The sequence below is a fragment of the Haplochromis burtoni genome, unplaced genomic scaffold (genome assembly GCF_018398535.1).
Source record: "Haplochromis burtoni strain Fernald_Lab_line unplaced genomic scaffold, NCSU_Asbu1 Contig_50, whole genome shotgun sequence".
Classification (NCBI taxonomy): Eukaryota; Metazoa; Chordata; class Actinopteri; order Cichliformes; family Cichlidae; genus Haplochromis; species Haplochromis burtoni.
In genome coordinates, this window is record NW_024582411.1 from 2,079,964 (window position 1) to 2,105,376 (window position 25,413).

At 39.8% G+C, this 25,413-nt stretch overlaps 1 protein-coding gene across 2 annotated transcripts in view; it reads left to right on the plus strand.

Annotated features, from left to right (window-relative positions):
* The window catches only part of sbf2 (SET binding factor 2), a 107,219-nt gene that overhangs the window by 17,701 nt on the left and 64,105 nt on the right, over window positions 1-25,413 (plus strand). For both annotated transcript variants that reach the window (XM_005936484.3, XM_005936485.3), the window contains exons 2-3: window positions 633-718; window positions 22,113-22,250. In XM_005936484.3, coding sequence (XP_005936546.1) covers window positions 633-718; window positions 22,113-22,250 — 224 coding nt within the window. The remainder of the gene's footprint in view (window positions 1-632; window positions 719-22,112; window positions 22,251-25,413) is intronic.

Here is a 25,413-nt window from a genome sequence, read left to right on the forward strand (position 1 = left end):
AGAGGCGAGGCTGCCGGACACTGGCGCCACCGGGCCCTCTGACCACCACCAGTAGGCAAACACGGGGTTAGTATCTTGCCCAAGGATATTTGGCATGGAGCCAGGAGGCAGCCTGGGATCGAACCACCGACCTTCTGAGAAGTGGCTGACCTGCTCTGCCACCTGAGCTACAGCCACCAAGTAAACTATTCCAGCCATGCTACATTAGTAGATTATTTATCTGTCATTGTATATCAGTAACACAGATTACAGCACTGTGTGACACTGAAACAGGTAACACTTCTCCAGATGACATAAAAGTTTTGTCATAATTTTCTATTGCTCTTTAGTTGTATGTGAGCATGTGTGTGTGCAGGTATGTGTGTGTATTGTTTCTGGATTTCTTTCATAAATATGTGTTACTTTTGTTGTATGAAAGTTCTCTTTGGAAAAAAATGTTGGCGTTGTTGATCCACTTTGGTCTTGACATTAAAGCACGGGTGTGCCTTCTTGATGCCGTACAGTGCTTGAGACTTGGACAGTAATTTTACACTGTGAATATTAAACTAAACCTTGCCCTGTTTAATCTATGTTAATGCGCTAAAAGTGTTCTGTAATGACTAACCAGTCTTTGTCTTTGCTTTTACCTGCAGGTTCAGGAGAGGGATGTGGAAAGATAATTCAGCGATTTCCCAAAAAGGACTGGGAGGGAACAGCTTTTCCTCAGGGGGTGGAAATGGCAAGTCATGATACCTACTTCTGCACTCACAACGACTCAAAATGGGCTCAAGGGTTCTAAAAGTTTTGATCACTTAGTGCCAATTTACACTCACCTGCTATTTAGCCTTAATTCTTTGTAGCATAGATGCAACAAGGGGGTGGAAACATGGCTCAGAAATTCTATCATCATTGATACAAGGCAGGATGGATTCATGTTTTCATGTTGTTTACACCAAATGCTAACCCTACCGTCTTAATGTCACAGCAGAAATATCGACTCACCAAACCAGACAAGATTTTCCCTTTTTTTTTTTTTTAAATTGTCCTTTTCTGTTGAGCCCTTTGAAATCGTAGCCTCAGTTCCCTGTTCTTCCACTACTACAAGCCGTCTGGTTCATTGTGGTTTGATGTGTTGTACATTCAGAGATTCTCTTCTGCATACTTTGGTTGTAGCAAGTGTTTGAGTTACTGTTGCCATGCTGTCAGCATAAAAGCAGTCTGGCGATTCTCCTCCGACCTCTCGCAACAAAAAGGCATTTTCACCGCAGTATTTTAGATAAACTGAGCTTTTATGAGTAACGAGGGGGAAAAATCTAGAAATTTGACCCTTCCTTTGGCCTCTGTTATCACTACCTCAACAGCACGTCTCATTAAGAGAACTGTGATATTTCACCTTTAGTGTACACTTGTTTTGCTTTGTTTTGTTTGATAGAGTTAATTCTGATTGACTAGTATCTAAATATTTCCATCGTCATTGTGACTGACGATTGTGCCGTGCAGTGCTGACCCCACTTCGTGTTTAACGGTGGACCTTGTTGAATAACACTACATGCTTCCTGGTTCAATGTTAGGAAATGTGTTTTGTGGAAAGCGCTGCATCATAAGAAACATTTGTCACAGGGGAAAAAAGAAATCGGAATTATTTTCAGCGTCAGATGACAGATGACACCCCAGGGAATTTTCTCTTGCCCTTTTGGAGCTTGTGTATCAGATATTGGCATTTCCTGTTTCAGCTAAATTGTTTACTCCAGTTTGTTTAAACCCTTTTCACAGTCACTAATTGGGTAACCCCTTTCGTCTCCTTTTCACATTTTGCCCACCCTGCTATCTGGTCTCCATTTCTGATTCTCTCTCCAGCTTCCTGTAAAGTCATGTTAAGGGAATAGATACTAGCTTGTTCCCCTCCTTTTTTCTTTTGCAGGGTGACTAAGGGGTCTGTGACTGGGGGTCTGTTTTCCTTATATGGACAATAAAATGGATGAACAAATATTTGCTTCTCAGCACTGGGAAAACTGTCAATCTCTGGGGTAACATTAGCAGTTAACAGTATCTTACTGCACAGGACATGAGCGCCTGCGTTATATCTGTTTTGTTCATTTATATTAGCTACTGCAGATAAGCTTTTAATGACTAAGCTAAATGGTTCAGGCAACCAGCAGGGAGGGAAAACAGCAAAAGGACTTTGCATCCAAACGCAGTACTTGCACATGATGCTGTCCTGCTCATCTGTACATTGTTTCATTTTTTTTTCTCACTTCACCGAGGCAGCGCCTGCTCTCCTCAATGCTTGACTTGAATGTAACAACCAAACGGTTGCACAGCTTTGTTGCCAGATTTCTTCTTTTTCTGCAAAACAATATTAAGTTTTAGCTCATGTATAATATTGTTGATCCATGTGTTTTAAAATAATAACAATAATAATAAAGAAGTAGGTTTTATAGAAAGTATAGAACTGAAAATACTAAAACTGTTAATCCTAACTACCAGCCTGTTTGGGGTACTTTCAGAATAAAGCTATGCCACCCACTTTGAGACTTCTTTGTTTCTGGGCATCAGTCAAATGAAAAGTAGCCTCCTTTGATAATCAATAAAATATATAGCTTCAAAACTTTAAATAATAGTGAAACTTTCAAAAATTGACCAGTTTCAGTTTAATTTTGACTGAAGTTCAGCTGCAGGTCAAGCGATTTTTTTTTTTTTTGGAGTCAAAGTCACACTGAGCCACAGGTTCGAGACCCCTGCCTTATAAGGGAAAGATCACTGTAAATCAATACTTTATGTTATCTTGTCATGAAAGTGATAATTGCCAGGATGAACACATCAGTGGGGCCAGAGAGGTCGCTGCATGGTTTTACAATATTTGACTCATTCTGTGATCACATGCAAAACTCAGGTTTTATCTTTTTATTGCATTTTGGTAGGGTGTAAAGTTTGGAGCACACATGCTCTTCATCAGACCAACTTCTTCCTGATTGTCCTCTGATGGAGAGCAGGTGGACGCCAAACGTTACACCTTACCAAATGCAATAAATATATAAAACTGCTCTGCTCTTGTCAGTGTGTTTCATACATATTTCAGCCCGTCACCTGCCTCGCTTTTTGGCGTGGATCTGCATGTATTTTTCCTATCTTGTGACTCATGCTACGGCCTTTTGCTGCCACCAGATCTCAGCCCTCTTGAACACTTATGGAAGATTTTAGACCACATCTGTTAGGCAGCTTTCTCCACCCCATCGCCATCATCAAAACAACAAATAAAGTGAATATTTCGTGGAAGAATGGTATTCAGCCATCCAGAAGTGTTTCAGGGAGATACTCTGTGCCAAGATCCATTAAAACTGCTGTCAGGGTTGGTCACTCGACACCTTGCTAAGACACTCTGTTGTTTTTTGTTTTGTTTTTTCCTTTAAATTGTGACCCTTCTGTAACTTCACCGCATACAAGTTGCATAATGTGGGTCAGATATCTACGCCAAGATAAACTTAGTTTATGCAAACATTTGGCATTCCACAAAAAGTCATGTTTAGATGAGGTAAGTTTTTCACTATGATAGAGTCGTTTGTGGAGTGGAGTTTATAATTTATTCTTTTCATATAATATTTGAAGATTTAAACGTTTAACATTACAGTTCTGTCTCCGTCTTTTAGATGATTTACGAAAAAAGGTTTGTTTATCTTTTAATCATTGATTAAACGATGGCTGTAAGGTATTATGGCTGCAGCTGAAATCTTTAGGATCTCTGTCACGGTCAAAGAGACGCTATTATTCCGACTTTTGTTTACGCAGCGGTATTTATAAGGCAGATGAGGACAAGTGAGGCTGTTATTCCGCCACAAATGGACATATTGTGAGTGGGCGGTTTGAATGGCATGCAGGCGTCTTCCTGTGTAACTAACTGAGTCTGCTGGTGGCCGACAGGAATGTCTCATTGGGAGTCATTATTTGTGTCATGCAGCAAAGCACAATGCTCCTCAAAGCCGACAAACCGCATCGGTGACTGGCGTAGTTCAAGAAATGAAATGAAGAGAATGTCTCTAGACTGGCGAGTTGTTTTTTTTTTCTTGAGTTCAAACCCTAGTTTACTCTAAGTGTGTCTGAGAAAAAGAAACCAAGGTGGCTCTGTTTTCTCTGCATCATCCCTCAAGTATCCTGTCAAAGATTCCTCTAGTTTAAATATAGCAACACTGAAACACGTTTAGCTGAATCTATTAGTTTAGTGGTTCCAGATGTCATTGAGGACCTGCATAGCATTCTTTTTGGGCTTGTGTGGGTGTGTGAATTTTTATCTTTCCGGAGTGATCCCCACCAATGCTTCTTCATTATGTGTCAGCCTGGACTCAAATTAAGACATACTGCAATCCCCAGTTTGCAAAGAAAGCATAGGGATGATGTTTCTCACTAAAGGCACTGAAAAAAGGTTTTTTTCAGTGACGTTTTTTTTTTTTTTTTTTTTTTTTGCAAAAATCACATTTTGTACTTCGAAGATATGACAGTATTTGCAAGTTTAGTTTGGACTGTTGAATAACATGTTGAATAGGATTCATATGTTCAAGTCTTTCAAATCTTCTTGATTAGAAACAAACAAAAAAAGCACCCAGAGGGGTAAGCAAGGACAGGAAAGAGGGGGTTGTTCCAGAAATTAACTTTCCTACTATGTTGTGTGTGACAAACTTTGGTCAGGGGCCAAATGACTGAAATTCCAACTTTGAAGCTTTAATGAAGATACACCATAGTGTTTAACAGACCCACTCAGCAATTTGCATTTTGGCCCTGTTTTGAGCTGGTATGTAAACCATTATTATTTGCAGATTTTCTCCACTCCATGAAAAAGAAAATTGCTTTTTACAAACACTAAGGAGCACATCAGTGGATGAAGCTGAGCACGAAAAGCATTTTGCGGTCACAACAGGCCCCCAGCAGACTAAATAACCACAGATGAGGAATGCACCAAGAAAAAGCGTTTACAACTTGCGCTCGGAAAAATGTGTTTCTAATCTTTGCAGGCAAGTGATGATGATAGGAACCAGCCCAAGAACTCATCTGGTATGGATGAGCCAGGTCTGTAGATGGAGGTCAGTGCACCTAGTACATTTCCATCACCTCGCTTTTCAGAATTGGGGCACAGCCTCATGCTATACTGTAAATTAGCTAACTTTGAAGGTAGTGCAACTTTAGGACCCCCTAGGAGTTTTCGCAATCAAAAAAAAATGTTTTAATTATGTATTTTACCAAATTTCAGCAATGATAATTGCTATCTGGGTCATTAGCAAATAAACAGAAGTAACAATTTTTCCTTATAGGGCTAGGGCGATTTAAAAAAAAAAATTCCCCCCCCCCCCAATACTGTTGGTAGAAACAAATTTATGTTTGGTTTTCGTTAACTTTTTCTGTGAAGGTCCTCACTGAGTCGTCAGGTGACAGAAGCTAGCTAAGCAGAATTTTGTAAATATGACTGACACAGCGATGCAAAGGTTAACCTGAATCCAATGATGATGCAGAAGGCTAAACGTGGCTCGCCATGTGATTATTGATTTTTTGCTTATTCTGTTCAAAATGAATGTGGTGAGCTGTAATAAGTCTAAGGCTGCTTATTTTCATATTTCTAGAGTAATTTACTTGCACGCAGCTAGCCCATCAACATATTCAGTTATCCAATTGGTCTTCTTGTGGCTTTAGACATGCTTTTACAGACGATGGCTTATTTAAGCCAAATAGGGAAAAGACCTATTCATTGGCAATTTAAAAAAAAGAAAAAGCCTGGCCCTACAGTAATAGGTAGGGAAATGTGTTACCAATTAACTTTATGTTTAATAGTTGCAGCCCTTGCTGGTCAGTGCCAGAAATACTTAGTTTAACTAAATATTTATTCGTTCATAAAGTAGTTACCGGTCATATTCAAGATGTTAAAGCATTACCCAGCACTAGTCCTGGTGGGCAGCAGTACTGTCAGAGTATTGCTTTGGCGAAAATTAAGACCGTCTGGTATTATTTTTGAACTACTGAGTTTGCTTGTCTAATTGCAAGCACCCTTTAAATCTCAGTGCATGTTAAGGGCCATAAGCTGCTCACAGTTGTTGACACCATATTGGTATCAAATTAAGTTTTTTTTATTCTTCCTCTATTGTTCCCTCTCAAAAAGTCTTCTGCTTCCGACACACTCTTTCCTTTCCTGTTTTATGGGCTCTATTAATAGTACTTGTAAAGTCTACACTGTCAGACAACCACATGGAGTTAAAGCTGTTTGATCCGATCTATCTATTTGTGAACAAGACACACAAAAGCTTGTCCAAGCTTGCTTTTGCTGGTTAAAGTGCAAAATGCTGGTTAAAGTTGTAATTTATGCCTGCATATTTCACCTTAAAAACCTTCATGTCTTCTACCTGCGCCAGTTTATGATGAAAAGGTTTCTCTCTGTTGTTGTTGTTTGTTGTACAAATGGTACATAAAAGAAATCAAGTCTGTTAAAACCGATTATAATGATCCCACTCAGACAACCTTTATTTCTCTTTTGAACATTTACGAATACAGGCTGCTCACTGTAATTGAAATATCAATCATGACTTATTAATTATGCACATGTTTAAAAAAATAATAAGGCAATAACGGCCGCAAAAAAAAAAAAATCTGTTGCTAAGTAAGATGACGTTCATGGCAAGAAAAAAATTCAAGATTCTAGTGATTAAAAAGATCTTGATGTAAGGTGACAGACATAAAAAGAGAGAGGACATGTTATTATTTTGCTTCTAACGACACGGACGTTCTGGTAATTTGTTTCAAAGTTTTCTTGAGCAACAGGTTTCCAGGCTTATGAAGGTCAGTCAAGCATAAAAAAGGCACCTAACTCAGTGCATAAACCAGTCTACACATAACAGGCAGCTTAGCAAAGAACCAGTTCTATCCCTGCTAGTAATAAAGTGTAACAAAACATCGTTTATTTCCCATGTATTTTATTTAATCTATAAAAATGCCAAAGATAACACAGTGAGTGTCTGCAGCTATCTATAAAACATGGTGGAGGCTCTGTCATGGTTTGCAACTGCATTTCAGCCAGTGCTGCTGGGGAGCTTTGCTCTAGTTAGCGGTGAGAGCAGCACATGTGGACATTGACCAATCAGCTGAAAGGAAAAAAAATCTGGTCAAAATTTGTACTTGCAAGTTGAAACTCGCACACAAGTGAGGGATCCTGAGCACAAAGTTTTACACATAGTTTTTTCCTTTGTATCTGTAAACAGACCTAACAAAAAATTTGTAACTTGTGTAAATATTTTTCACGAACACAAATCTTTTTTACACAGATAGAAACTCTCATCTGTGGACGCACAAACATAACATTTTGAGATATTTTGATTTACAAGGTTATAAAACTCAGTTCACAGCTGCGCAGTCTGATTTACAAGTACAAAATATTTATGATCACAATTTGAGCCCTAATCTTGTCACAACTGATGGACTTGCAGAGTTGCAGCGTAGGTAGAACTGCAGTAAAGTAATGTAAGATTTGGATCCACCATGTGATACCATGAGGAAAGGGTCTGATTAGCAACTTCTTTATTTTTTTTAGCATAGTAATTATCCCAAACACACGGCAGCTAACATCCAAAGAAGAGTTTTAGATGTCCTTCAAGACACCCAGAGAACTATTCCTGAAGACTACTTTGAAAAATGCCCAAAAAAAAGCTTGCTTAAAAGAATTCAAGCTGTGTCATAGATTAAAAGAAGTCACGGCAAATATTGACTTTCAGTTTTGTTTGTTTTTATTTCCATTTTTGCTCTCGGATGTTTGAATAGATCACTTGCATTTTCCTAGCAGTATATAAAGAAATCAGGGGTGGCTCAAGACCTTTGCACAATCCTGCATGTACAAATCATTATGTTTTGTGTACACGACAAAATCCAATTAATAGAATACAAAATCAAGACCAGTCAAGTAGGAAGGGTTGCTGCCATTAAAAAAACGGACTGAGTGATTACCTCATTTCAATCACGCATGTTTTAGGCTGATGCGACTGGTCTCTTACAAAAGGGCAGTTCCACCATCCACAGTGTATGAAAGGTCACGTAGTTTGAGGAGTTTGTATTCTAGCACAGCAGTCTCCAACCTTTTTTGCGCCACGGACCGGTTTATGCCCGACAATATTTTCACGGACCGGCCTTTAAGGTGTCGCGGATAAATACAACAAAATAAAACTAAAGAAGATTTATTCATAACACACGTGAAAAGACCCAGGAAAACCGAGTTAACGATAAAAACGATAACAAAATAACGCTGAAAACCGATAAAAACCCTGAAAACCATACATTTCACACCTGAGCCTCAACTCTCGCGGCCCGGTACCAAACGACTCACGGACCGGTACCGGTCCGAGGCCCGGGGAGTTGGGGACCGCTGTTCTAGCACATGCCATGGCCTCCAAAGTGACCAGATTAGCACCTAATTTTGGATTTTGGAGTACTGCAGCATCAAAACACCAATATCTTTCAGAAGAATCCCTTCAACAGAGTTTCACAGGGGTCACTAAACCTGTTCTTGCAATGAGTGGTGACCCGTCACTTTATTTACACCCTTTGTCTTTTTTCTTCTTCTTCTTCTTCTTCTTCTTCTTCTTCTTCTTCTTTTTTAAATCCTCTCATTTTTGGCTGATCTCTGACTTGACCACCTAGTATTAGTTTGGTTAAATAAAATTATTTAGAGGCCCATAAAAAATCTCTTATATAATACTTTAACTCAAGTGACATTATCATCCCCTGAGAGTTACATACACAACACACTGTGCAATAGAAATGGATAGGTCTTTGTGTTTATGCTCGACTTGGCTTTCCATGGGTTTATGTGTGTTGGGTGAGGTGAAGTATCTTAACAACTATGCCTGAGAGGTCAAACACATTCCTAAGCACCACAAAGTTCAGTGTTGAACATGAGGGTGAGTCTATTACATGTAGCCTGCGGACAATGTTCTGTCAACAGACTCATTCCTGCTGTCTCCTCTGTAATTCCCGGTAGGAAAACAAAGCATCTCCTCAGTAGATGTAGTCTCAAATCAGTGTCCTTTGATCATGTGCTAGGCACAGGGCTCACCACAGTGCGCTCAGGTTGGGGCTCTGCATTTTATGCAAAAGGCCAAAGTGAAGTTTTAGCGCTATATAATTCAGTGCTGAAATAATTAGTCAGTTAATGAGAAATGATTGTCGGCAGATGTAACAATTGCTTATTCCTTAACATAATTTATTAAATAATAAAAATATTTGCATGTCCCAGCCCTGGTATGTGCTTCAGTGTGCATTTTTATTGTTTTTAGGTTTCTGACTGATTGAAATAATTATCGTGACCTCAGGGGGCATTTTTTTTCTTCCCATTTTCCACAACTTCCCATTTTCCACAATTAATTTAATCTTGGCTTTAATTGCATCGTACTAATACTTTCCACAGCAATAATTTCCTTAAATTGGTAAATGAAAGACACGTACACAAATGGCGCCTACAGTGTCCCAATCAGTCAAGCCAGCATGAAAGTGCCTGAAGATGTAGCATTACAATAAATATTCAGACGACATTATGGTCACACACTAGCCTGAGTCATCTCTGGTATGCATTTTCGTGGTCCTTAAAACTAAAATTGGATGTTTTCTTGATTGACACGAGGGTCGGTCTGTCACGCTGAGGTGAAGTGTTAGTCTTCCTCATCTATCCACAGCTCTACGTCTCTGCTGTTTGCCCAAAGTTGAACTTTCTTATCCCACTGACCCAATATAGTGGTCAGTGGTAAACCTAAATTCATTCTTCAGAACAGTCCTTGAAAATTCTGTCGACAGGATATGCAGCACATCTAGGCTAAAAAGTAGGAATGAATAAATCAAGTAACTATGATATAAATGACTTTGTCAGGCAGTTTCAAATGTTGGCATGTGGAGTTATTGGAGCAAATACAGTTTTAACCTTTTAACCTTTTTTCCCCTTTACAAGCCTGTGGTTTGGTTAACATTTGTCCCAACGACACATTACTTTGTTACTTAGTAATTTTTTGCAGGTTAGTGATACTAATACCATACCTCTGAAAATACTTAATTCCATAGGCATTTTAAGCAGTATATGTACCACGGATGGTTGTCAAAAAAAGATACTTTGTTACTAATTGATACTAAAAAGTCACGGATCGGATTAGATACTCCTTTACTCATTTGTAACAGTATTGAATTCAAAAGCCTGTAGCTAACACTCAGCCTCTCTCCTCACTAGCAGCTGAACACATAAACAGTAGCACAGCAAACTTGGCAAAGCATCTTACAGACCAACACCCCAGTCTTTATGAGGAATTTTATGAAGTCAAGCCCAGTTATCATAAACTTCCCTGTCCAGTACATACTTTAACATTAGCTGTTTAGCTATTTGTAATTAGCTGATAGCCACATAAGGCATCCGTTATGTAAGGTAGCATGCGCTGTAGCAGCTAATGATGTGGGGGCTGAGGAGCAAACATTATCAGTTAGTCAGTTCTGATCATCTGCTGTGTTAAACACAAGACATAGTGTTATATTAACTTCATACCTCAATTATTTTTGTTGAAGGGTGTTATACTTCTGAAAGTCTAAGATTGAAATCAAGACAGGTTTACTAGCAACAAAACTAAATCGGTGACAGCCTAGCTTAAAAACTCCAATTGACTTTTCCATTTTTTTCTCTCTAGCTACACCTGTGATTTCTAAGCATCTTAGAAATCAGTTTGTCTATCCAAGCTGTGGTTTTGCATTGGCTATGCTTCGATACTGAGACAAGGTCTAACTTCCGACACTGAGTTCTAAAAAGTATAACTGCTATTTTATGAACTTTTTTTTTCTTGTGTTTTTGGAAATTCCTTGTTTCAGTTTACAAGTTGTAGGGATTGTAGTGCATATGGTGCTCTCGGAGGCATTGCAATTTGTGTCCTGCATCCAAACAACACTAAATCACATGTGCTCCTACAGTAGGCTAATCCAAGGCTGGCTGATAACAGAGAGACACTAGGATAAGTTGGAGAAAGGTTACTGTACTCTGTGTTCTGTTGTTGAAAAGGCTGCATTTTTTCCTGTGGCATATACAGTAAATGCAAACACACAGAGTACCTGCATCAAATGCAGAGAAGTACATGTATTGTAACAGCAAATGATCTTACAACAGAGATTTTTGGGGATTTTTTTTTTTTGTTTCTCTGCTTGTTGTTGTTCAAACATTAAACTTCATGGCCCATCTTCCTTTAAAGGAATGTGACCTGACTTGACCAGACTCACATGTGTCATGTCTCTTGTCTAGAACTTTAACTTGTTGAACTCTTGCTTTTCCTCCAAATCCCTGCTGTAATGAGAAACAAGGCTTCACTTCCAGAAAAGATGCTCAAGTTATTAGAAAAATGTGAACTGCAAGTGTCATGTGTGGATAGTTTATGTCCACTGGGCCAGAGTACAAATGGTGAAATTCTAACTGAAATTTAAAATATGGTTTTAATTAGAGATATTCTCAGGAAGACGAAGTCTTGGACCTGACTGCAGCAAGACCTGGGCTGCGCCCCCCCTTAAGTAAAAATGTTCCTTGAAATCATAGTGAAACTCAAATTTAGTCCACTGCACAAAAAAACAGAAAGTAGTAACTTAAACTGTGTTTAAGTTATTTGTTGTTATAACAAAAAGACAAAAAACCTGAAAAAAAAAAATTTCTCTGCTGATCCAGTAGAGTTGTTAAGATATCTGCCACCGTTTCGTTTTAGTTGCTGGTAGACTTTTCTCCACTTCAATTTGGGACTTTAAAAAGTTTTAGGCTTCTTTTAAACACCCTCCTGGTGAAAGTACTGCTACAACATCACCCAACACACAAACAAACAGAGTCTTTAAGTCTTATGTTTAAGGTTAAAATGTTCACTGTAAATATTTGTTTTCTCGTCATCTTGCTCTTGTCCTGCAAAGGACTTAAGCAATGAAAATGGAAAAAAAAAAAACCCTCAATGGAAGTGTTTTTCAACTGGCAGAATCATATAGATGTGCTTTACAATGACTATACAATAGCAACCACCTTTGTAGATTAAATCTGGAATTTATTTTTGAAGCAAACTCCTCCCGTACTTGTTGTTTTCTTTTGACTGTTATGTGTGGCTGAAATATATAAGAGCAATATTAACCGTATTGCTAGTTCTACTCACCTCATAGAGCTTGGCAATATGGCTAAGAAAAATCTGACCTTGATATAATATGATATGATAAAGAGACTGAATATTTATTTGTAAGACAACAAACCCAATTTTTGTGCATGAAGAAAAAGAATTTAACAAAAGGAGTACAGCATGATAACAGTGGTATGCTGGGTGAACTTTACTCCCTCTAAGAAGCAGCAGTTTCGACCCTTATGGGAAGTAAGTGACTCGTTTACCTGCACTAAGCTGCAGTTGTAGTGCAGCGTATTGAGGTTCAGAGATCTGCCACAAAGTGTTTCGATAGAAACTGTTATTGAGAAGAGTTGCATGCCATTTTTTTTCTTCCTCAGAGAGGCGATAAAGGCCCTGATTGTCCAGTGTTATGTTGCATATCGTTTCCACCCATCTAGGAGCCAAGATAAAAGTAAAGACGCTTCACAGGAAGGGTAACGTGAGTGCACACACAGCGATTAAAACAAGAGCCCTAGAATGTTTTGTACTGATAAAATATAGTCGATTAAAAACACAAAAACATGATTACTTGTTTAGCATTGTTCAAGAATATTCAATATTCCAACTATGGGAATATAGTATATAAAATAAAAATGATCTATTAAATAGCACCCAGTGACATCTATGTCATATATGTATGTCCAGCTCCACAGGTTAGGCAATATAATAAGAACAAATGAAAGAAGCGTACTCTGCTTTAATGCCTTAAAAATCTCTTTTAATCCATCAAGTGTCTTAAAGTTTAAGATTTTAGCCAAACATAACTAAAGCTTTTGGTCTCATATCTAACCAGAACACCAAAGCTGTTTTGTTAAACCTCCTAGCATCTGGGCTTAGGTCAAGTTCAGTTCACTTGAGAGAAGACTCACCCTTTCAGCTATGAGGGGTCATTTATCTAACCTCTCTGTTGGTTGGATAAGCAAAACATGACAAAGCTTTACTGCATTGTTCATAATCAGCAGGCCTTGTTAGTCCGATTTAGGCTAATTGCCAAATAACTGACTTATGAAAGAATGAAACCTAATTATGTCACCTTATGGATTGGCTCATGTGTGACATGTCGCGCTGCACGTCAGTCTTCTGATGTTTGTAAAGCTATGAGAGAGAAACTAAACAGTGCATTCCAAATAGCAGGAAGCCCTTCCAGCTAGCGGGAAAATGGGACCATGTGTACATCAGGAAGATCCACAGATGAGTAATCAATGCTTTATGTGCCAGTGAAGCTAAACACATCAGGAAACAAAGCTGGAGTTGTCAAGCAGGCAGGACTTTCCATGATATGAGCTAACCAGGAAATGGGAATACACAGGATGAAATCGAGCCACGGTACACAGGAGAGCTCACATACTTCTAGATAAAATACAGGCAGAGCTTTTTGACTTGTCCACTTAACAGAAATGTTATTTCCTAATCGACTTCAAGTTTGAGAATAACATGGAAAGCCTCCTTCCGAGCAAACAATACATGAAAGTGATGATGGTTAATAACAATCTCACGTGCCACTGGGACCTACGCAAAAACAATAGCTGTGAAATGGTGCCAGTTTTGGGATACCACGGCTATCCTGAACCACCCACATGCTTGCTCCAAACATTCCCCTACGTGGTTACATGTGAATGAAAGTTGCTAGTAAATATGTGAATGACTACTTGATGATGACTACACCAGTGGCTGGTGACATAGCTTATAACTGCAGAGTCCCTTACTTCCCCTCACTTGTGAATTCTACTTACGTGCCTTAAATATTTATCTTTGAAATATCTCTCTATCACTCTCAGGAGTGCAGGTGTACAGACCCAGCTTCTGAAATCAGTCTCAGCGTTGTGCTTTTCAAACATGATTTTCCAGCAAAATATTCCTATAATAATCTGAACTCCCTGTGCTGAACTTGAACATATTTGAAATTTCAGGTGAAAAAATACTGAAACTAAGGGGAAACGATTAATTCCAGTCACAGAATAATATGTTGCACTAATGAATTCTTTTTTTTTTCTTGTAGCCTAGGAAGACTTTAGGGCTCTTTGCATAGCTCTGCTGGGTGGTTGATAAACTCTGGTAGTCTCTGTGGGTTTAAGAGCTGCATGTCCTGTAGGGAGCATGGTTGAATGGTCACACCCACAGTTTATACAGCATCTTCACTATAAAACCAAACTTGCGGATGTATTCGCCACATTCAAACGAACGGTTACCAGCTGATTTTGTTCTTGTATAAAGGAGGATAAATATTACCATTAACCCACAGCCCACCATCTCATATTGTGCCTGCACTTGACTGAATAGTATCATCACTATCCATAAAACCTCATACAGGATATGGACGCTGCATGTTTTGGCAACCCTACAACCCTGCTTTCACGATTCAGCCCCAGAGGTTGCCGGTTGCTTGGGTAGAAAAGGAGATGTTGGTCACCACATCTGAAGTACGTCACAGATATCATGTCTTGTTGTTTTTTGAGAACAACACCAGACCTTCTGTAGCAAGTTTATTTCTTTTTTTAAGGTTTTGCATTTACTCACTGCATTAGTGTATAGTTAGGAGAGGAACAAAACATGTTGTGGTTGGAGGACAGCAGAAGTGAGAGCAGAACCTATGGTGTGTACTGATATTTAGCCAGGGCCCCTACAAGGCAGTGGAGGAAGCACCTGTTACAAAGCTATTATCTTTCTGAGCTGGACGGCCATTGTACTGATCGACAACATCAGGATAAAGCTGTTTACCCTGCTCTTTCATGCATCGCTCCATGTGCTCAGAAATGTGTTTTGATGTGTCGTGTTTACTTTTTACAGATAACCATAACAACCATGTTTACCTACTCTTGGGTTAAAAAAAAGGGCCTGTAGTAATTTGGTGCTTTAAAACCTTAAAAATAAGGCCCATTACAATTATTCAGTCCATCTGTTTTTATATGCATATACAGGCTCACGTGTCCCACATGCTCATTATGCACATAGAGACAATGATTACAATTAATATTTTTTTTATTAGTGGTGATTTATTTAATGCCTTAATGGGACATCAAACTAAATTTTTACCTTGATTTGCATAGTGTTTGCAGTCACACTGACAGCAAAATCCTTGAAATCATCCACCCCCTAATTTTTAGCTTTTGTTTCCCACTTTCTAATTTTAGTCCCCTTGGTGTTCATCTGACCTGTGGACACGGGAGGTGTTCAGGATGATTTTTATAGGCAATGCTGCAAAATTAGGATAGATCCTGGACTGTCTCAGTTGTGAGGATGAAGTGCTCCAAGGTCAGATGCACATCTGCAGGCAGTCTAGATTTGAATGCCAGATGTGAGTGTGAACCAGATCCCGGGGAGGTATCGGGGTTCTTTGGTAGAGTAAATATAATCAGAGTCCCGCTATCTGTTATGAGAGGCACAAGCAGATTTCAAAACGTACAATAAAGCCGTATTTATAAGCGTGTCACTGTCTTTAAAGAGGATGATTTAGGTAGAAGATGATCTTATGTAATAAGTATGACAGTTATTTGGAGCAAATTGTGGCTCGCTGCACGCTGAATCCTAATGAAGCCTAATCCTTTGTTCCACAAATATTTACTATATGTCAAGCATATCTCTGTAAATATTGAAAGGAACAACCAGTTCTGCTAAAAGCTTCGCCTTTTCATTGCCACGTTCTTTAATACAAGGATGAGTACCCAAGCCGGGTACCCATGCTTGTATTTTTCCCCACGGCTGTCACAAATGTAGGAACCTGACAGGTTGTTTCGGTCTGCTGGTGTCTGTTTTTCACCCGGCTGTCATTACGTTACGTTAAAGTCGGGCAATATCAAGAACTGTCTGTAACTTTCGTACGTTTCTCTGGAAGCCAACTCGAGTTTTTGCGTTTTACGTGTTGAAAGTCATAGTCCGCTTTCTCGAGTGCAGCATAATATGTGCTGTACTCATCTACCAATAGGTCACTTCTCATTTATTTACTTTGTGAAATCCCAAGCTGTAATTTTTGTTTAATGCAAGACACCTCGTTTGAATTGTGAAATCCTGTAGTGTTTAGAAGACTTTGACATCAGTTTAATCTTGTTTAAGAAGTTCAGTATGCTGACAAGTGATTAACATGTTCATACATGACTTATCGAGTCTGGTTGTTTCTTTTTCGTTTTGTATACTAAGTGCCAGGACTTTACACGGTTGATTTTTACTGCTCTTTTTGTCCATTTTGACATATTCCATCATCACAATGGGAGAATTTATTCGATTATGATTGTTTTCATACTACTCAGGTGGTTTTAATATCATTTTTCCCGCTTGATACTACTATTAAACAGTATGGGGAAAGTCCATGGACTTTTCTTGGATTCCGACAGGGAATTTTTCTACTCTTGAGTACATTTTTATGGCAGATTCCTGACTGAACTATGATTCAACCTATTTATTCTTGGAAGATATAGAGTCTATTAACCTACTTTTCACTGAATTGGCACCGGAGAGTCAATCTAAACTTTGGGATCCCACATGCCAAACCGTGAACATCCCATATTAACTCAAGGTGAAGCTGAAGTAGTAAGGTTTGGGTACAGGATGAACTGACAGTGGGTTGATTTATAAATAGGAATGTTTAATTCTCCAATGGGATGTTTAGTTTTTTTCCCGTCTCTGCATTTCTATTTTCAAGCCGCTTGTGGTGAGCTGCCTGGTTTTCATTTATGCAGTGTTTTTGAAGTAAAGTATTTGCCCTCAAGCAAAGCTGTCCTTTGCAAGCTTGTGGTGGGACTGTGCGTGGCAATTTAAAAAAACAAAACAAAAAACTCTTTACGTTCTTGCTTGAAATACATGTTGTAGCGGGGTCCTTTTCCAGTGTTACATTTCCTATTACACATGTGGCATTTATGAAGCACGGAATTCTGTGTACATTACTGCATTAGTGTTTGCCATATTTGCTAGATGACTCTTACTTCACTGCCTGACTTGACATTTTTTTTCTTTTTTTTTAACATGCTGTGCTCTATCATGGTTGTCTAAAAATAATCTATCTTTAAAATGAACCATATGTCTCCTGTATTACATAACAGGTAAAGTAAACCAGACTTTCAAACTAGCAGAGCTGAGGAGATCAGATGTCACCTCAGAGGCTTTTGTGATGCATCTGTGCTGCAGTAAAGTGAATTAAGTCACTGTAACCATGGAGAAGTGTTTGGGAGTTATGGTGTGGGAGGTTTTTTCTTTCTTTCTTTCTTTTGTTTGTTTTTTTTGTTGACCGTTTCATTTCCTGTCATCATCTTGGTGTCCTTGAGTGAAGGAGACGAGGTGTGTGTGGGGTGGACGTAAGCATGTTTGTTCGCTCGCGGCCATCTCTGGTTGTTTTGTCCGTTGCTCATCCTGCAGACCTGATAAAGATGGAATCCTGGCTAGGCTGCACGCCACTGACCTTCTCACCCCCCGGCCAGCCCCTGACACCTTGCACTTCACTTTCCGTCATTGTGTTGTCTTCCTGGCATGCTTCCATAAGAATGGGGAAAGAGCAAGGTAGAGGGAAGAGGATGATGGAAGCACGTGGTGTAGGGCACATCTGCTGCTAGATTTTTCTGGCAGCATTGTCTTGGAATTCTTTAAAAGTTGAAGTTGTTGTTTTTTTGTGTGTTTCCTTTCAGTAACACCTGCTTTAGGATGTGAGAACAGTTATTTTTAGGAATGCAAATGTTAGTGTGTGTGAACTCAGCTTCTGTGTTTTGTATGTGTTGTCATTTTAAAAACCGCCCATATTCCTGCATTTTCCGGGTCTCTCCCTCTGTCTCATACACAAAAAGCCGCCTATGTGATTAGAGGATTGTAGAGGAAAATATTTTCCTTTTTCTCTCATCCACTTTGGGTCATTCTTGTTGACGATCAGATTAGAGGAGACAGCTCGGTCTATACACATTTTATTGCTGCGGAGCGAAAACATGCGAGAACTTTTGGATGTAGTAACCTAACCAGAGTATGAAATAATTCTCTCGTGGAGGATTTGCGGGACAGAGTTCATTGGTGGTGACGGGAACTCTTTCAAGGTTTTATGACCCTTCAGAGTCTGTTTGTATTTCTCCTAGTACAGGACTCTGAAATGTTGTGGTCATAATGAAAACACTTAAACCCCGCTTTCCAGTCATGTTTCAATTGTGTCATACTGGTGGAAAACAAAGCTGATATCGTTGTCTCTGACTCTTTTTCCTTAGTCATCGTTAGTAATGGCGGCTGCCCCTGTTTAAGCTGGCCGCACCAGCCTAAGCAAGCTTTAATCACTTGTCATAATAGAAGAATGTTGCCGTGTCTTGTTCAGGCAATGCAGCTGTGTTCCTTCTTTTTTTCTCTCTCTCTCTTTCTTTTGATTGGTGCTGTGACGATGCTTACCAGGTCAGACTGCATATCTAATATCACTGATGGGGTGGTGAATTGTGGGGTTGGGAGTCAGTCATGCTGGGCTGTAGCACATGATGCGACGTGGTAGGTTTAGCTGGAGGGCTGCAGTCAGCTCGCCTCTGACATCAGCAGAGCAAGTGTGTCCCAGAGATCCTTTGTCATTTGACTGAGATCTAATTTTGGACCAGGAGATGTCCTTTCTCTTAGCTGTATAAAGGCTAAACTGTTAGCACGTGTTGCTCTGTAATTGATTCCCGTGTCATGCTATAGGTCAGTGTGTAGCCCATGTCTGATCCTGTCAGTCAGTGCTTTCACCTTTTGTTACCTTCTGCTTGGTCTCTGGAATCTATCTGTCCTATATAGCAGTTACTGTTTCTGTTTGAAGAATGTAGCATAGAAGCATAGAAGCCCCCCATCCTACCTGATCTGTGACCTCAGTAAACATTTATCTTACAAGATTATTGTCTCGGTTGTTAGTTTCACATCTCACTGACACAAACTTTGTAAGTCATGGTCCCCATCAGAGTCAAAGCATGACAAAGCATGGTCTGGTTTAAGGCTGCCATGGCTTGTGATTGAAGAGCTGCTGCCATATGAAGCTTGAGTGTACCACAGTTTCTCAGTCGACCCCTCGCTCATCACATCAGGTTCCAAACCAGGATGCAGTGGTGAACATGCTTAGCGCCGGGCCTCTAAACCAGTCTGTAATACCACATCCATTCTACAGATATTAGACTTCTTGAGTCTGACCTGAAACGATTGCTCTACATTGAAGTTTACACTGCTACTTTTGTCAGTCTGTCAGTTAGCAGTCAGTTCAGTAATAAACTCTACTGACCTGGTCCCATTGGTGGCAGGTATACCCTAACCACAACGCTGTGTCTACAAAGTTTAATTCTGGTATAATTTAGTCTTAAAAATGCAATATTTTTGTTAGGCCACTAAATTAAAACAAAGTCTGCGCTTAAGCCACATTTTATTCAATTCCTTTTTAAAGAGGAATAACTTAAGAAAAGTGTTACTATCGGTATATCCACACTTAATTACAAATCACAGAGGATTTCTTTGGATTGATGTTTACATGCAGTTGATTTAAAATGACAACATTTGTAAAAAGCACTGCAGACCTTCAGAGATGCCCTTCCTTTCTAGTAGGTTGCAGAGAGAGACCATCAGTATACTCATCTTACTTGAAATAGTTTTAATCAAGCAAACAGTCACCATATGTGAACACCTTAGTGTAGGATCCAAACTCAGTTGTTGCACAGGCCTGAAACTTGTAGCGTCATAAGCATTGAGTGTTTAAAACCTCGGAAATGAGACACGTTTTTATAAAAATGCAGCTGCGTAGGATACGTGGAATCACTTCCTTTGTAGAGTCTGAATCGGATCCAGCTACATCAAAGATACGTAGTCATGTTTTACGTAGACAGTGATAAGTTGCATGTAAATGGATGTCTGTCTGGAAGCATTGGTCCCTGAATACCATGAAGTTTACTAAACACCAAACTCAGTCAAGTGTCTTTGAACCTGTGCCAGCCCTGAAGTGTCTCTGCAGACCTACAGGAGAGAAACCCCTGACTTAAACACTTATTTAACATTATGGAAGGCAATTCATCATTTCACCATCATCTTTTCATCTGCTGCCTGCATGTCACCGTGTCATAGTCCCCATCTCGCACATATGTTCACCACTACGGAAACACACATGGAGAAATACAACACACACACAGACACACAGGATGTTATTATCTCCTGTGATCTTCTGAGCTATGTGGTCCCAAATGTGTTTGTCTCTTTTTTGACAACAATGAATGGCATAGTTGGAATACTTTAGGACAGGAGCACAGTTATCCGCACTTGTCCTTGGATCCTGTCTGGCCCGAGCATTCACACACACACACACACACACACACACACACACACACACACACACACACACACACACACACACACACACACACACACACACCTCCCCACAATGCAGGTTTAACAGATTTCCTGTGGGCTATTGTATCTGCTAGAAGATGGCATCCTGGTCTGAACCTCCAGGTTGAACAGGCCCCTTGTCCCCCTCCCATCTCTCTCTTTCCTCCCTTCCTCTCTTAATCTCTGTTTTCCAGCCCTCCCCTTTAATTCCCTTTTCTCCTTTTTTTTTAATTTTTTTTTTAGTTGACCTCTTATCATTTGCTGCCCAAGAGACACTACCTCGTGTACAGAGCCAGCTATCTACCCATCTGTTCATCTGTTTTTGCCCTTAGCTGCCCCTCCTTAACCCGGTCTCCTCTCTTCCTCCATGTGTCCGGTGATCCCCTGCGTAACCCCTGAGGAGCAGTCTAAACACCATTTTCAAAACCAGAGCCAGTTGGGCCTCCTGCAAAAACAAGAGAAGGATCAGACACAAACACTCAACTCTCTGACCAAATGCCTGCCTGCTCCTTAGACTTTGGCCCTCTGTGCTCTCGTGTGCCACGTGGCTTATTTATTCCTTTTTCTTTTTTTTTTTGGAAGATAAACTATTCAAAGTTTATCTATAAGAACAAATAATTCATCTATTTCTCCAAACAGTGGGCAGGTTTATTTTGAGCTTGAAGAATTGTAAGTGTTTATGTGAAGGCAACATCAACAGCAATTTATGTCTCTAACTATAAAGTCAATAGATTGATAAACCGGTTTTGTCTAACCAGACAACGTATCGGGAGAAGCTTGTTTTTTTTCCACACTTTGCAGATGTTTTGTGTCAGGATTGGAGATGACTCACGCTGTTGTTGCTCTGGGACCTAAAACCTGTTTAAGATGCTTCTTATTATTGTAATGGTCTCTCTCTGAGTTTCTGTGCCCACAGTTTTCTAAAAATGGCTCAGTTTTGTCACGCATAGAAAATTATTGATTTGTGTGATACTTAAATCGTCAGTAAACAGGAATGTTTGGAAGTCTAAATAATAAGTCCTTCCAGGAAGATTTTGGGAGAACAGGACTCTCTCATGGAATATCTAAACCTCTGTCCGAACTTATACCCTGGACAGTCTGAATCAATAAAACGGTGTAACAGAGAGGTCCGCCTTTCAGATGTGTTGTTTTCTTAAATGATGATTCATCATTTAAAAATCTGAATAAGAAATTGGGACAGTAGGATAAATAAATATTTGTTGTTATTCTCAGTTTTAGCTTTGATTTAATGTATAAAGTTGCTTAATTCCTGTTTTTTGTTTTGGAGTTTTTTTGTCCCTGTAAGTCTTGTGTGCGACATTTCCTCTCATGCTCAGACCTTCATTTAGAACGGGCACCATCGCTGACGATTTTTAAAGAAAATAAATTCTGAACCTGCCACTTCCTGCTCTGTGGCATGCATAGGAGATGAAATTGCAACCCCAGAGCAGGACATCCTGTCTTTGCTCTTTATGGGGGCGTTGGGATTCAGCTAGGACCTGCTGCAGTATTTCACAGTAATTTGAAGGTTTGATTGGTTTACCAGCAAAAAGTCTCAGTGGGTGTCATAACCACTGAATTTATTTAAAAAAAATCAAAAGTAACCAAATGTTACTGTATGTGAGATGTGATTCTGTGGATTCCTATGTGACGTCATTTTACTGTTTTTTGTCTTTTCAGTTCTGCCAGCCTGGAGGCTGGAGGCTGTCCAGAGATCGGAAAGCACCCACTTTCTTCACCGTTGTGCTGACAGATATCGATTCAGACCGACACTACTGCTCCTGCCTCACTTTCTACGAGGCCGAGGTCAACCTGCAGGTACTCCACAGTCTCTACCTTTGACCAAAACGTGGACTACATGAACTCATCTGCAGTCTCATTTCAGCTTAGAGAGTTTCTCCTTTATTCCCTGCTCAGTCTGAACCCACCACCGTTTACAGATCCACACAAGCATGTCATGTGTAAAGTGGAGTGGACAAGAACCCGTTGGCGACAGTATTCAATTTTACTAGAATTGCAGCAGAAGCCTTCAAACAAGCATTATGTGCCACTGAGTAAAAGAGAGAAATCATAACGTGCTGTTGGAGTTTTTCAGCCTTGCAACTCACTCGATCGTTTTATGTTTTATCTTAGAAACTTTTGCGAACAGCTGGAAGTGAAATACCTTCCAGCTGCTCTATCTTTGCTTTTTCCTAGTTTTTAGCTTCTTAAATGCTACATTAACTCCCCTGTTAGCAATCAGTGCAGTGTTAATGATGTGTTGGCTGTAACCAACATGATCTGATCATCAGTGATCGCATTGATATTTGATCAAAATGTCAGATCGGTGCATCACCTGTAACCCCTTGAGCTGCCATGTGAGCCACAGTAATAATACAAATCTACAGTCACCTGTCCTCTTTAGTAGAAAGCAGTGCATGACATCATAACCTTGTAAGCCCCTGATATCAAAATGTTGAAGTCGGTTTCTTCCTCCTCCCCAAAACGAGGTCACTGTCATTCTTGTGTGCTTTTCATAACCATTAGACACCCTTAGGGATATGAAGCTTGGGCAATGTGACTTTGTTTTCATTTTAGGCTTATTGATTTGCTTTTTGTTTTTGTTTTTTTGCCGTCTTTGGCACTCTTCTTTAGTTCTCAGGAATGCTTGTCGCGTGGTTGATGTCTTCCAGAATGTCGGGCGTTATTATAAAACAGCCTGTTTGCATCCAGCCTAATAAATTGTGACTTGGCCGAGGAAAGACAGGATAGCCTCTGCTCCCCTTCGGCATGTGATTTACTCATGCATACAAGACTGCATTTGATTGCAGATTAGTGGTCACGGCACCAATGTCCAAAACCCCCATAAATTATTGATTACTACAGATTAGTTTCATTGGGATCATTTTCATACTTACCAGTGATCTTGTTAACTTCTCTCCCTGCCAGAGGCCCACACAATACCAAGATAATTGTTTCACTGTGTTGGCCTTTGTTGGAGGCCTTAAATGACTCTTTGTCACTCTGCCCACTGTGACCTCACATCCTTTCGCATGTGGAAGGCAGTCATCAATCACATTCCAGTTATATCAGTTTAACATCTTTGAGGGAAATTTGAAATCGAGCCCCGTAAGAGAAATGTGTCAACTTCAAAATAGCAACGAGTCACTTTGGTGGAATGCCTGAATTCAGCTCTGTTGTAGTGCATCCTTTTCTCATTAGCATTTGAACTTGTTGTGTGAATCACATTATAATTACATTTGTATTAAAGCATGCCTCAGTTTGCATAACTGAGTGCATTTTTCCACTTTGCTCGCCTCTTGTTGGTGAAGTCTGTGAAAAGCATGTTAGGGTTTACAGATAAGTGGATCACCCTCATTGTGAAGAGTAGGAGGACTTTAGCGACAGGATTTCACTTTAACACGAGGATGACCTCTGGAAATTCTATTTCATGCAATTTTGATAATGCTCCACATATTTACCAGACATGATCGGGCCTACAGGGAGAACTCGTACTATGCTCAAAAAACACATTTTTGAACACTTTTTTTTGTGGCACTAGAGGAGTGTAAACGTATGTATAATCACAGAGCAGGTGTGTTTCAACATGTAAACTTTGTTGCCAGGTTGGAAAAGTGGGACTCTTAATGTTTTCACTCAGTCAAAAATCCCACACCTGAAGCAGGTGGTTGTGTGTAAAATAAAGTCAATACAAACTGTTGAGAAACCTCATTTCTGTTTGTTTTTTTTTTGTTTTTTTTATATGTATTTTAATCAGTAATACATGTGCAAGAGTCCCTGATGCCACATGGAAAGCTTCAATCCATTGAGTTATGGACATTGGACCTCTGGGGGTGTCTGGCACTGGGACACTGGCAGCAGATCATTTTGGGGGCCTTGAGTATCGGGTTGTTTTAGCTTTTTTTCCAGTTAAAATGGGTCAAGGCCTTGAACTCTTTGCTATGGTGCTGGTGGTGGAGTGATTCTGAAGCAGATTTTGTAATGTTGTCAGCCACATTGTCCTGAAGGGGAGTCACGGAGTGCCTTTTTCCCCAGGGTGGGGGCATGCTTGTTTTACAATAATATTTAGATATCTCATGTATGCCCAAGTGCCGTGCTTCTTGGAAAGAATCAGGGCTTCCAAGCAGAGCGTTGCACTGATTTTGATGTTGGCACATAATGTATTAGTTTATAAAGTGAGAAGTTAATCTAATTAATTTTGAAGCTATCTTTAGGCTTTTAAAAAAAGCATGAAAACAATACAGTTTGTCTTACAGTTCAACTGATACGCTTCACTCAAACAGATTAAACTAACTGAGATGTTTGTGTCTGATAGAGAGACACTTGACCGAGATGCGTGTCTGCTTGGTGTAGATTACATGCTGTAGCATAAAGACTGACCCTATAAACGTTTATTATCCACCACACGGCCTTATCTTTTATCTGTCTCGCTCATATTAATCATTAGGTCAGGCTATATTTGGGCTCATCGAGACCATCGGGGTACCTCAAACATTCCAGCGTTCACTTCAGAGCGCTGAAGATCTTCTTGAAACGTGAGGGTGTTTTAACAGTCTTAACTGTCTGAGTTGACGTCCTTATCTGCTCAGCTAGATTTCAGAGAGTGTCCAGACAGGCGGCGCAGGAATGTATTTTGTTAAATAATTGAACCAAATCTCCCCCCCCCCCCCCAAAATTCTCAGATGGATAGAACAGATATTTTGATCCTGCACTCCTTGGTGCTGGAGATACCTAAGCTCTTGCGGCATGTTTTGACTGCCTGGAGAAATATACTAGACTGTGATAAAGGCTTTAGTTTGGAATGAGCGCCGAGAGATTGGCGTATCAGTGTCGTAATGCAGCTCGTGGATCTCAATAGAGACCAGATCGAAACTGTAAATTTTCTATCTTACACAACAGATACTAAGCGCTGTGCAGTTGTTAACTTGTTTGGTATTTTTGTCACTGATGTTTTGCATTTGCTGTATTATGATGTGATCCT